A 12895-nucleotide genomic window follows, 5' to 3' on the forward strand; every position below is an offset into this window, starting at 1 on the left:
CATTCCGAAATCAGAAGCACAACCCGGTCTTTCTGTATGATCCTGTAGAATAAGTCTGAGCCTTAGTCTAAAATTGCCAAATAATAATCTGTCCGTCCCTTTACCTCAGGCATCCCATCTATAGATTCGGCTATACTAGTCCCATCCTCAGCAGCCGATTTCCAAATTCAATCAAATAATAGTCCCCATAAACTAGTCCGTGATCCCAGTACCGACGATGATCCGATGCATTGAAATTTGCCGTGGCATTTTTCAGGATTGCATCGAAGGTTTGACCGGGCCGGGTATCTTCAACCGACACCCTACTTCCATCCACCACGATAGACGCCTTCTCGTCAGCCAAAGAAAACGCTAGCGTATCTTCCACGAGCAATAGAGCAGCGTCAAGATACCTCTGGCCCTGCGCATAATCGCCACGCGAGATAAGACACTGTGCCAATACCAATAAGCCATTCGCAGCGATGACACCGGCAGAGGAGTCACGAAGTGGATTCTCCTCGTTAATGGGAGCATCAAAGTCCCAAAGAGGCACATACCGGCCACAGGTCGAAGTATCCGAGACCTTACGCTCGACGCAGCTAGGTGACATCTCCAAGCGTAACAAGAAGTACTCAGCTAATCCGCATGCTGCGGCGAGGAACTCGACATCTCCAGTCCATTGGAATGTCTGCGAATAGCCGAGAATTCCCCATGCTTGGCCCCGTGCCCAGGTTGAGGCCTTAGCATAGCCTTGACCTGTGCGAACCTCTTTAAGTTCACCGGTGGTGGGGTCGAAGTTTGCAACGTGAACCGTGCTGAACAAAGGTCCAGAAAAGCCCTTCCGTTGGGAATAGATTCCAGTCTCATGACGAAGATGAGTACGCATAAGTTTGTGAGCATGGCGAGTGGCAGCAACCGAAAGCTCATCGCGACCGGTATGGGCAGCAGCATAATAGAGAAGGTCTAGGTTGCACATAGAATCGATAATGACCAGGAAATCGCGATCCATCGAAGTGATGTGGACACCCTTCTGCGTCAACTGGTCCCAGGACCGAATAGCGCCAATTCTTGGACTATAACGAGTGTATAGGCTGTCGGCTGCAGTGAGGATAGTAGAGAGAGCTCTTTCGTCATGGAAGACCTCCCAGCGCGGCCGCATCGATGGTTGGATAATGAATGCCATGTCATGAGTATCTTTTCTAGAGGACATGTGGTGAATTGGCTCTGACCAGATCCCGCCTAGCTCGTGGAGCTTATGGATGATGAGTGCTGAGCTGGTGCCTTTGCCCACGCTTTGAGGATATTTGATCCAGCGCTCAAGAAGCGAGTAAATGGATCCTGGATAGAATCCACACGTCCAAAACTCGGCATCGCGAAGGAGATATTTTCCAGCATCGGGTCCCGACTGCAGAACATACTCAGGGTACTCCGTAATTGGATACTAAAGAGACATCAGTATACCGCAGGAAAGATTTAATGGGACCGACTTTCATGGAACATATGGCTTACATTATGCTCCAGACATGTAGTCCCAGCACGAATTATCTTGGCTGTGACGTTCTCGTCGTATAGTTCACGAACTCGTGCACTGATAGTCGGCATATTTGCGGGCACTGATAGCTGGATCTTTTTAAACACATCCTCGTTCTCAATCGAGTCGCTATTGGCTTCTGTCATGGTCGGGCTCGTTGATCGATCTGAGCTGCTAAACGTGCGAGTGGAATTCTCATTAGAGTTATCTGCGGCGCCGATTGTTACAGACATGTTGCTATACCCAAGATCAGTGACTAGGTGTTAACGTAGAAATTAAAATACTATTGATCCTGCAACTTGTTTATATGGGAATTGAGTGGAGATTCCTCGATGTTACACTCTATTTATCGCACCCATTGCCGGCCGAGACTTCGTCCGAGCCCGAGACTCTCCCCGCAAGCCCGCGGGGTCCTCGAACAATTTAATATACACTCTTCTTGGAAACAAAATTTTCTAAAAATTGACAGATTAATTCTGTACGATTCTCACCATGCCTCCTCTTCCTGGCTTCTCCGACAATCCCTTTCGTTCACGAGACGACTTAGCAACTGCAGCTCTGGCCCTATTACGGCCTCTAACAAGTCACTTCTCACCGTCTTGTGCTCGCGTCCGACTTCCTGTTTCCACGGGTACCCATTTCGATGCAGGGGCAGCAGAGTTGGAAGGCTTCGTTAGGCCCCTTTGGGCCGTAGTGTGCCTTTTGAACTTGCAAAGCAACTCGTCCGACCCCAGACTCAATGAGGTCATTGAGGAAGTCACAAGCCCATGGATAAAAGGCTTCACTGCGGGAACAGACCCCGATGATGCTGAATACTGGGGCGCAATTGGTGAAACAGATCACCAGCGCATGGTGGAGGCTGAGGTTCTTGCGTACGCGCTGCTAACTGCGCCACAGAGACTCTTCCACACCCGCGACGAGAAAACGCGGAGAAACATCACCTCTTGGCTCCGTGGCATGAACGGACAGCCAATGCCAAACAACAATTGGCGATGGTTTCGGGTATTTGTCAACCTGGCATTGGTCAAAGTCTGCGGTGTACCTGCAGCCGAAGTACTCGATGAAATGAATGCAGACTTGGAGCTTCTCGATTCTTTCTATCTCCTCGATGGCTGGTCTGGTGATGGTCCATGGCTCACCACCCAAGAGGAAGAAGAGGAAGCTGCAGAGTTTGAGCGAACGCGCAGGCGGGATGGAATTGGTAAAGGAAGACAGGTGGACTATTATTCTGGCAGCTTTGCCATCCAATTTAGTCAACTATTGTACGTTCGATTTGCCTCTGATTTCGACCAAATCCGGGCAGAAAAATACCGACAGCAAGCTCGGGACTTCGGAGCCTCTTTCTGGCGATATTTTGACTGCGATGGTAAGTTCCTTCACTCAAATTTCGGGGCAACTCGAGATTTTGGATGATGTGCTGACTGAGAAATTGACAGGCTCTGCTATTCCTTTTGGTCGGTCACTCACATACAGATTCTCATGTGGTGCCTTCTTTGCGGCTCTTGCAGTCAGTCCTGTTCCCGACATGCCGGAGCCTCTTTCGACGCCTGGGAAAGTCAAGGGATTCCTGTTGCGGCATCTACGCTGGTGGGCCTCCCGCTCGGATGACATTTTCCATTCGGATGGAACTTTGAATATCGGATGGCTTTATCCGTGTGTCTATCTTTATTTTTTTTTTTTTTTGTGAATCCTCCAGGCAGAGCTAACAAAAATCCGATAGGAACATGTATATGTGCGAGGACTACAACTCACCCCAGTCACCGTATTGGTGTCTCAAGACTTTCATTGCGGTTTCACTAGCGCAAGATAATGAGTTTTGGTCCGCCGAAGAAGAGCCATATCCATCATTCTTTAAACCACAGCTTGTCCCTGCTCCTCGGCAAATACTTAGCAACCATCCGGCGGGAAATCATCATTTCTGTCTATCACCAGCACAATTCGTTGCCTGGCCGATGAAAGCAACGCAAGCCAAGTACTCCAAATTTGAGTATTCATCCACCTTTGGGTTCTCGGTGCCGACTGGCCCCCTGATCCAGCAGATCGCGCCGGATTGTACACTCGCACTTAGTAGAGACGGGGCGGAAACCTGGGCCGTGAAATGGAAATGTTCAGAGCCTACTTTTACGGAAGTCGCTGTGAGAACCCGCATGGGTATATCCCGAGTTCAAGCCACCTCCGTTCGATGGTACCCTTGGGGAGACAGAGGAGTGGAGGTTCACACAACCCTTATACCACCAACTGACCGATGGCCGGACTGGCATGTTCGTATACATCGTGTTCGAGTCAATTCTGCGTTGCGCAGTTTGCACACCGTCGAGGGCGGCTTTGCTTCCCCAGGGAGGTGCTCTTCGGACGGCACCAAAATGTGTGACATTGGCGAATTAAGTCCGGATATTGAGATCGGGTCCAGTGAGGGTGTATTACAAACGCCTGATTCTGTGTTAATGTTGTCGGTTGTAGGAGCTACTGGTCTATCTTCTGGGATGGGTAACGAATCTGCGAGTTATTCGACGAAAACACAGGCACTCAAGCCAGATGCCAACACCAACCTGGTACACCAGAGAACGCTCATCCCTGTGATAGCTCGTGATGTTGAGCGCGATATACAGGCGGGCGAGGTGTTTCTGCACGTCACTCGGGTTTTCGCCATCTCTGGAACAGCGAATTGCAACCGACGAGTCGGAGGGAGTGTTGAAGAGCGATGGGTAGATAGGCCTGTTGTGTTACTTTTGGGTTCCGATGAAAGGGATCCCAAGGAAGATTGTATCATTTTGGCTCTATAGATAGATAGGATGTCTGATCTGCCGAAGATTCCATGCTCAAGAATGAATTATTGTCAAGGTAGCTTTTGCTAATATCCAATGGACTGGAAACTCTTAGATTGGTTTCGATAACTAAAGCTAGGTTTCCAAGTCATGTGAAAAGCGGAAATGAGATGGCAGCCTTGCCATTCAGGGCTTTGATCTCACGCAAAATGTGGGCTTCTTGAGGCCTTTTGCTCAAATTAGCTCCCAATGCTCATCGAAGGCGCCTTCGTGGACCTCCTCCCAGGTTTCATCCAAGCTCTCATCGGAGCTTTCATTCACTTAGTTGTCCGAGGCTTTGGGAGAATCTTGTCTAGGGTCAGCGGAGGTGCGCGACTCGCCAGGTTGGGGCACCAAGGCCCACCCGGCGGCCAGTTTGGTGATCACTTCAACTCCAGATTAGTTGATACTTCTTTGTCCCAACGTATAGCACATAATGATACGATAAGGGTCCCTTGTTCAAGAGGGAAGGCGCATAGGCAAGACCAGCAAGATGGGAATCCGAAGTGTATAAGTGATATCAATGGTAAAAGAAAGGGCAAGGGATATAGGAAGAAAGGAAGACAACGGGAAAGAAGACAGGAAAAGAAAAACATAAACTTACACTCTCAAGTTCACGGGGCACGAAAAACGGCAGTGCGGTGGTAAGGAACACATATTCCCAGCGAAGCCGATCGTAGGTAGCTTGGTCAATCTGCAGCCGGACTCCATTGGCCTCCTCACTGCTGAGATCCTGCTCCGCGCTTTCCGAAGAGAGCGCGTATTCAGCCCCTAACATTTGACCAACAAATACTCACTTAGTAATCATTGGGATAAAGGGTAGGTACTCACGATCTTCGGGATCCTGGCAAGTCTCCTCGGTGCTGCCAGACAAGCCAATAGCAACGGCGGCAGGCGGGTGTCAGTGCCGCCGCCAGAAAGATGGGGCTAAAAATGCCGGCTAGCTATATGATAGACGCTGCAGGAGCCGGCAAGTTGACCCAGGGTAGATCATCAAGCCACCATGTCACGCCCACAACCGAGCAGGATAGTGAGTTGTGTGGTGACGGTGAACCAAGGCGAGCTGATGGGGAACGGTGATGGGAAGTGATGGTGAAAATGAGTGAGACACTGCGTCTTTCCAATAGACAATGGGTGGTGTGCGAGGGAGGATATGGAAATGACTTACGTCGTTGTTCGAGGTCATGATGGAGGTTCGAATGGATGGAATTTTCGAAAGCTGTTCATACCAGTGGTTGGATCCGCGAGGTGGAGAGGAAGGGGAAGAAGAAGGAAGAAAGGGAAGAGGGAAAGAGGTATAAATAATCGACACGCGAAGGCACCAGACGAAGGCACCAGAGGCTGCCTTACGGTCGATTCAACAAACAATTACCATCTGTGACAGAAACTTCTAGTCGCTGCATGAATGTTAGATCGTTCCTCTTACCATGAGTCGTATTTCATTTTCAAGCCTGTCTTGAGAAGAAACAAACAAAAAATACGCCCCTCTACAACTTTACATCCTTAAGATGCTTGCTTGCAGTCTCATTCGGAACCTGGGTGCTTAGCATAGTAGCCTATCTCCTTAGCCTTTCCTTTGCTCTTTGAGCCAATGCACCCTTCTCTGGACCTCTAGAGCCTGAAAACTCCACGTCTCGAGATGCAATGCTGTTTGTATTAGCCTTTCCCTGGGATAAGGTCTCACAGACTTGGTTTTTGAGCTGGCTTGGATGAGACTCGACGGATTTCCGGAGCGCGACAACAAGCGGCCTCGAGGCCTGACTCTTGTCTAGCCAAGCATCGTGGAGACATAACGAGATCCTACAACATCTTGCAGTGGATACAAGAAACAAGGCGAGACTCGGCCAATAGCTTGAAGAATGATCGATTTAGTTCCCCATGCGAGCAGACTTGGTCTGACGTTTTGATCTCATCAGATCAAGTCGACCAATTTTGTGGGCCGTGATGGTATCGAATCATCTCGACGTCGGACCTTCACTGGCATATGCAGTGATATGGGGGATAAAGACAAGGCTTGATTCGGCGTTTGTGGCGAACGGACCTTCAGGTTGAAGAATGCAGCGAGGAACCAATGCCTTCGATGGTTACGCTCAACAGGAGGCCGATTCTCTGTCAGCCTAGGCTGGGTCCTACAAAGGGACTGGAGGCGGGTGGTCTTCATCGTTAAGGCTAGAAGTACACTTCCTGGCTAAGGACATCTGATACATGCCTCTGTGGCAAGTCGACAGTTAGATGGCTAGCTTCCCGAGGGCTCCGAGAACCTGCCATCTTCAATCTGCCACATCGACAATTCTTGCTACCAGGCTGATTAGAAGCGAGTCATGAGTTCGATCATGAAGGGGCCTTGCCGCTGGGAGATGCAGACCGGGAATTAAAGCTACGTCAAACCGACCTGACCAGCTCAGCGGGCGTATCAACACTCTTCGACATCCAAAATGCGCAGTCAGAATATAATCAGCGTTAATACAAGTGTTCAAGCAAACTTATCATGCTTCCCTTTGACCTTAACATCAAGCATCTCCTCATGGAAATTTCCATCCCGCCTCGCCCGCCTTAACCTCCGTACCTCATCCTCATCCAGTTTCCTCCCCACAAGTGCTTCCAATTCCTTCCGACTAATCTTCTCATATGCCTTACTCTCCTTCGCAATACGTAGGCGTGGTTTAAACCGCGCCTGCATGCGGATGCGTACTGTCGTCTCGAACGAAATCGCGCTTGCGTCGCCCCGGATTTCGACGCCCCCGGTGGCCTTGGCGCTTTCTTTGACGCACAGGAAGGACTCGGAGTCGCCGCCGCGTGTTTGCAGGGAGAATGTGCCGGGGATATCTGGGGAGGGGATTGCCAAGAAGGATTCGTAGTGTGATACCGCGGAGGTGTCTGCGCTGAAAAGGCCATGGGAATCGCAGGAGAGGTATCTAATTTATCACAATTGTTAGCTTGAAAATCAGATACTTGGCGCATAGAGTTTTACTGACTTTCCATGATGTCCCTTGAAAGTAAAAGACTCTGTACCCGCAACCCTCGTCGCAATCCACACCTGTCGCACGTCATGTGGCTCTGCCGTCGATGGATCCCCCTCAATCAGATTCTCCACCACACTTGCAAATACTTTGCCATTGATATCGCACGCCACACAAGTCGGCTCATCCGAAGGCAGGACAAGGACTACTGGCCCTGCAATGTCACTCGGGGCATCCGCAGAAACCCAGCTCTGGTCTTCCGGATTGTCGTCGTTATCCGCGGCTTCGGATGCTTCAGTCTTGCGGGACTTGGGGGTCTTCTCGCTGTCCACATCGCGGTGCTTGCGCTTTTTGGGCTTGTCGCCTTTGAATGTGAGGGGCTTGACCATTGTGGGATTGAGGTTGAGCTGTGGTGAAGGCGGAGGTTGACGATGACGGGAATTTGGCTGCGGTAGAATTAAGCTGGCTTATCGATAAGATCGATAAGGCCCCGGCCACATGGTGAACCACACTTGGTTGAGACCGTCCAATTTAGGTTGTTTGGAAGAAGAGCATCTACCATGAACTAAAACGGGACGTCAAACAGTCTCATCGGTTTCACAAGTAATAAATTAGCAGTTCAAAGGGCCGAGTCCCGAAACCAGTGAGACAGCCTCTAGATATGCTTCCACTCCCTCTTTCGAACCTTTTTTTTTTTACAATGTAATGCACATCATTTTTTGACGCCCCATGATCCAGCTCTCATGAATGGTAACCTGGACGGAAACTTTTGGAAACTAATCCTCGTGTAAAACTGATGGAGCCCCGCTGTACCTTGTTGGTCGCGCAGTGCGGCCCAAGGTCCTCACACAGTCTATCTCTCCCCGTCTACGGAGTATTTAAACTAGTTAGATCCCCGCAACTCCGCAGACACCAACAATGTACTGTACCACACATGGTTCAAGTGTTCAAGAAGGTAAGTTTAAGTTTATTGTTCTATTCAACAATGATCTGATTTGCCGAAGAAAAACAAAGTTATGAAACGCTCGCATCTCATCAAATCGTGAACATTTTCCTGTTACATCCAAATATGCCGCCGCCCGGGCCAGACTAATGTTTGAACCCTCTAGTCAAAGACAATAGCCGCCTTGATGGCAGTCTTGTTGCGCATGGCTTCCAGGCACTCCTCCCACTGATCAATCTTGTACACCTTGTTGACAATGCCTCCAACGTTGACCTTGCCGGAGTCCAGGTAGTCGACGGCAGCCGGGAACTTGTATGTCTCCGAGAACGAACCAATAATGGTAATCTCATCACCGAAGATTTTCGACGGGGGCCAGGAAACACGAGCAGCGTCAGAGTACACGCCGTAAACGACCAGTTTGCCATTGCGGCGCACGTAGTTGATGGCGTCCTCGAGAATGCTGACGCTACCAGTAGCCTCAACAACGATGTCAAAGCCATAGGGGTTGTCAGCCTTCAGCTTGGCATACTGAGCAGAGGCGTCCTGACGTGACAGCTCGATGTACTCGTCGCCAGCACCCAGCTTCTTGGCGAGCTCAAGCTTGAGACCAACGGGGGCGGCAACGACGACACGGACGCAACCATTCTGACGCAGCATCTGGGCCAGCACCAGGCCAGTGGGTCCAGCACCGAAGATCAGAGCGGAAGAGCCCATCTTGGGGGCGATCTTGTCCAGGCCGTGGGCGGCGCAGGAAGCAGGCTCGAGGAGGGTAGCATCGACATCGGACAGGTTCTTGATCTTGAACACGCGTCCAGCAGGAGCCCGCACGTACGAAGCAAATCCCCCTTGCATTGTGACTCCACGAGCCTGGAAGTCCTCACAGAAAAGCTCTTCGCCGCGGCGGCAGTAGAAGCAAGTGCCGCATAGCTCCGAGTTATCGGCAACAACACGATCACCGATCGCGAAGCCCTCGACTTTGGGGTCAAGAGCGGCAACAACACCTACAATCTCGTGGCCAGGAACGAGGGGGAACTTGGCAAGGAACTCTCCCTCGTGAATGTGTAGGTCGGTACCACAGACGCCGCATGCCTTGACCTTGATCTGTTTTGCAACTGATGGTTAGCTGAGTGTTTCAAAGGCCTTCCACTGCTAGTCTATGCCTTTTGAAATAGGGCCAATCCATACCAGAATATCGTTCTCACGCAACTCCGGCAGAGGAATCTCAACCAGGCTATGCTTCCTGGGCTCCGAGTACTGGAGGGCTCGCATGGTCTTGGGGAGTTCGGCAGCCATTGTGAATGCTCTTCTGCGAGCGAGTGTTAGTCACCACGAGATTGACACGAGGTGGCACCAAGTACCACTCAAGTTGACGCACCTGGGTCGATTGTGGGAAAAGATAAGGTCTAAGTTAAAGGATACCAAAGTGGAGGATGGAATGCTGAACGGAAGAGAGGGGAAGGACCGGGGGTTAAATACCAGGCCCAAAGGCAAAAGAAAAGAGGGGCAGTGTCGATTCTCATGCAACACGAATCCAAGACCTCCACGACCATCACTCCGTCCAACAACATCCCAAACAATGAAGTCACGGATCGAATCAGTCCAGAAGTGGGTCCCAGATCGCCGGTGACACTGCTAAAGCCTTCTTCAGCGGGCCCTGCCCCACTGTTTTTGTTGTGCCAGGCCCTGATCTCTGCTACGGTTTGCGAATATTGACATCTTCAGTGCCTCGGTGACGGGACACGGCTCTTTCCAGCTATTTCCAGCTGTTTACAGCTCCAAAATCAGCATCAGCATTTTTTTCACTTTGTTACTTGGGCCCCTCGCCCAACCTCACAGTTGGCCAATGGTATCGGACGCCACGCCACGCCGCCGAGTCAATCATACAGGGAGGGGTCGTGGCCTTGCACCAGTCAACTCTCCCCAAATCTGGACAAGCCAATCTTTTCATATTGGACATCTAGATCCAGGGCCGTGCCACCTTTACCCAAAAAGGGTTCGTGAGCCTCGACGATGACCTCAATTCTAGAGCTCGGGACATGACTTCATTCCCTCCGACTCCACGGCCCCGCCGCCCACCGAAAACAAGGCACCCGCGACGCCAAACAACGAGATTGGTTGGCTGACCCCTGAGGTGACTTTCTGGCTGTTCACCGGAGAGCTCTTCGACCAGCTTCGATTTCTGTCCGAGGTTTGCGCCAGGAAAGAGCAAGCATTATGGTCACGGAATGGCCTGGTCTCTCCAGAGAATGTTGTTTTGTTCAGAAAGTTGACGAGGGATACACGAATCGGAACGAGCGTTTCGCCCGCCTCACCGCTAAACTGCTGCAGTCTGCCACGCATCATTTCTCGAAGAAGCAATCTCCAAACAATCGTGCATACCCGGCGACGGTCACGCGCTCTTGCTAGCAAAGTCATGGCTTACGTGGATTGGTCAATTCGAATTGTCCAGCCCGGAAGCTCTAGGCCTGGTCGGGGTTTAGTGTTGTTGACCGCCGCGGAGAACAGCGATAAGATTGGTTTAGTCACGAACCGTAGCGATAAGGATGTACGAGTCCATCAAAAGCCGTTGACTTGAGGCGACTGATCTCTGCTTTACAGGCTCCCGGTCATTGGCTTGATTTGCGAATTCTATGCAGGCGCCGCTGTCGATGTACCATAAACTGTTCATAGCCCGGCACGTAGCGATGGGGTTACCCCGGATTGGCTCTTGGGAAATTCTAGATGTGACACATCTCCCCAGGTCTTTCACGGATCGACACCATGCTAGGGTCCTGCGACTCTGACTCTCCAGATTTCCACTCATGTTGATATGTGGCGATTGTGAGATTGGACTCATGTGCCATTGACTTATCATTGGGTCGGTTCGATATTTCTATTTCTCTCGGTAGAACCACATGATTGTTAGTAAAAGCGCTCTTAATCCGCCCATCATCAGACGAATAGAGCTAGGATAGACTCATGTTTCAGAGCCTCCTGTGCGGCCCTGTTTCGCATATGCGCCCACACCGCAGGGGGTCTCTTGAAAATCCGGCTAAGCCATTGCAGTTGCGACAGTGCATTATTCCAGTCAAGGTTGACTGTCGGCGTCACTTGGAACAGAAAGGATCTAATCTTAGCTGGGCGCTTAAGTGACAGACATTGCCAGCTAGCGCGGGGTCTTACCCAAGATCCTTCATCTTGGCCCAATCATTTTTCTTTCGCGATGAATATTATTCTCGGGCGTCTATAAATACAAAGCTTTGAACACTTCCCTAGCTCTTATCTTTTAAATTGATTTTGATGTCTCCATTAAGGTATTGGTTTTGTATTTGACCTTGCCGATGACCATAGGTGTATAATAGTTTTTGTGTACGCCTTTCAAGGTTAACACGATGGCAATTGATCTAGTCGCTTCTTCGGCGCACAACTTTCAGTGTCTCAAGGCCCGGCTTTCGGCCTTTTTCTTGTCCTACCTTGCCTTGCTTCCTTTCAATTTATTTAGCATATCTAGCTTGGTCCATAATAATGACTGTATGCGTGTGATTAGGGACATTTACAGAATCGACCGACGGCTCTGCAATATTTCCCAGTGCCCCTTATTCTAGTTATTAGATCTCTGACGTAGATATTAAATGATGATTGAACTGGAATTCTAGAAGATGGCCTGGTCTTACTGGGCCAGGTCAGATTTAGGAATGGCGATCAGGAATTCTAAGAGATCTGCTGCAGTGGTTAAGTCAATTCAATATTGGAAGCAAAAGGGGGAAGCTCCATAAGTGCACTGAGCAATTCAGCAAGATCATGGGCTTGAAAAACTGTGCTAGGGTATAACATTTATTCCTCATTCCAATAATTTGAATCCATTGGTGACCGGCCTCCCCGAAACCCCCTGAATGATTTAACGTCAAACAGTAGATCGTTTCGCATCTATTCTTAAGAACCATTCTAGGACATGGAACCTCGATAGCCGCCAATGAGCCTACCAAGGCCATTAAGCCTCCTCCGGGCGCTTAAGATATTGAGGCTCAACCGCCATGCATCCGATTTTCTATATCTCCAGAGCCTCTCCTTCAATTTCAGACCCACATTCAGAATTTCTTTTTCTGTTAGCATAATCAATCATGGCCTTTGTCAAACTTCATATGAATGAAGCCAACCTCTCTGTGAAGGAGGTATATGGCAACTACTCTGATAGGAAACTGTTCTGTATCCTCCGACGATATCTTGAGCCAAGAAAGAGACGTTTATCGCTAAAAGAGGCCACAATACTCATCTATACGATCATTATGCCCACGAAATCTGGAAACCCCATTGAATACCCAGTGGAGGCATTCGGTCGTGTGATTTTAGATGTGGCTCGACAAATTCCCTACTCCCATACCTCCCAAGAACGCCTTGTCCAACTCTTGGACCATTTTCACCGGTTTCTTGAATTTAATCTGCTCAACGATCAAGAGGTAAGATATTTCCGCGGCGGGCGTTTCTGTTGACATGCATATTGACGTATTTTACTCTAGACAGAGATATTATATATTATCATGGGTGGACTAGTTCAGGCAGCACGAGAAATGTATAACGGTTAGTCAGGAACCTGGTTAATTCCTAATTTGTGGACATGAACTAATCCACTATCCGCCCTCTAGAAAATTTGGACCCTTCCCTGCTTGAGAGAGCTTCTTATTTGAATCTCAGCTCCTTT

The 12895-nt window shown here is 49.8% G+C and overlaps 4 protein-coding genes across 4 annotated transcripts; 1 reads left to right on the top strand and 3 right to left on the bottom strand.

The window, feature by feature from the left end:
* Window positions 1-130: 130 nt before the first annotated feature.
* On the bottom strand, window positions 131-1656 carry N7473_001043 (glycoside hydrolase family 88 protein; the record flags this gene model as incomplete). Its single annotated transcript, XM_057146983.1, has 2 exons — window positions 131-1420; window positions 1489-1656. The coding sequence occupies 2 exons, from the start codon at window positions 1654-1656 to the stop codon at window positions 131-133; spliced, it is 1458 nt and encodes a 485-aa protein (XP_057014869.1).
* A 346-nt stretch (window positions 1657-2002) lies between these two features.
* N7473_001044 (glycoside hydrolase family 154 protein) lies at window positions 2003-4293 on the top strand (the record flags this gene model as incomplete). Its single annotated transcript, XM_057146984.1, has 3 exons — window positions 2003-2876; window positions 2947-3163; window positions 3231-4293. The coding sequence occupies 3 exons, from the start codon at window positions 2003-2005 to the stop codon at window positions 4291-4293; spliced, it is 2154 nt and encodes a 717-aa protein (XP_057014870.1).
* A 2207-nt stretch (window positions 4294-6500) lies between these two features.
* Window positions 6501-7716, bottom strand: N7473_001045 (uncharacterized protein). Its single transcript, XM_057146985.1, has 2 exons — window positions 7290-7716; window positions 6501-7229 (listed from the first exon to the last, which is right to left on the bottom strand). Exons 1-2 carry the CDS (start codon window positions 7661-7663, stop codon window positions 6788-6790), a joined length of 816 nt encoding a protein of 271 aa, XP_057014871.1. The 5' UTR covers window positions 7664-7716; the 3' UTR covers window positions 6501-6787.
* Window positions 7717-8379: 663 nt separating this feature from the next.
* N7473_001046 (zinc-dependent alcohol dehydrogenase family protein) lies at window positions 8380-9767 on the bottom strand (the record flags this gene model as incomplete). The annotated part of the gene is made up of 4 exons (XM_057146986.1): window positions 8380-9318; window positions 9403-9523; window positions 9593-9620; window positions 9743-9767. 4 exons carry the CDS (start codon window positions 9765-9767, stop codon window positions 8380-8382), a joined length of 1113 nt encoding a protein of 370 aa, XP_057014872.1.
* Between the last annotated feature and the right edge of the window lie 3128 nt (window positions 9768-12895).

The sequence above is a fragment of the Penicillium subrubescens genome, assembly GCF_028828155.1.
Source record: "Penicillium subrubescens strain IBT 31985 chromosome Unknown utg000001l_segment0_segment0, whole genome shotgun sequence".
Classification (NCBI taxonomy): domain Eukaryota; kingdom Fungi; phylum Ascomycota; class Eurotiomycetes; order Eurotiales; family Aspergillaceae; genus Penicillium; species Penicillium subrubescens.

What these genes read in the sequence shown, in the direction of transcription:
- N7473_001045 (XM_057146985.1), bottom strand. Translation starts at nt 7,663, where the DNA reads ATGGTCAAGCCCCTCACATTCAAAGGCGACAAGCCCAAAAAGCGCAAG. An exon ending in TTCAAGGGACATCATGGAAA is followed by an intron (nt 7,230 to 7,289) that starts GTCAGTAAAACT and finishes GTGATAAATTAG; the next exon opens with ATACCTCTCCTGCGATTCCC.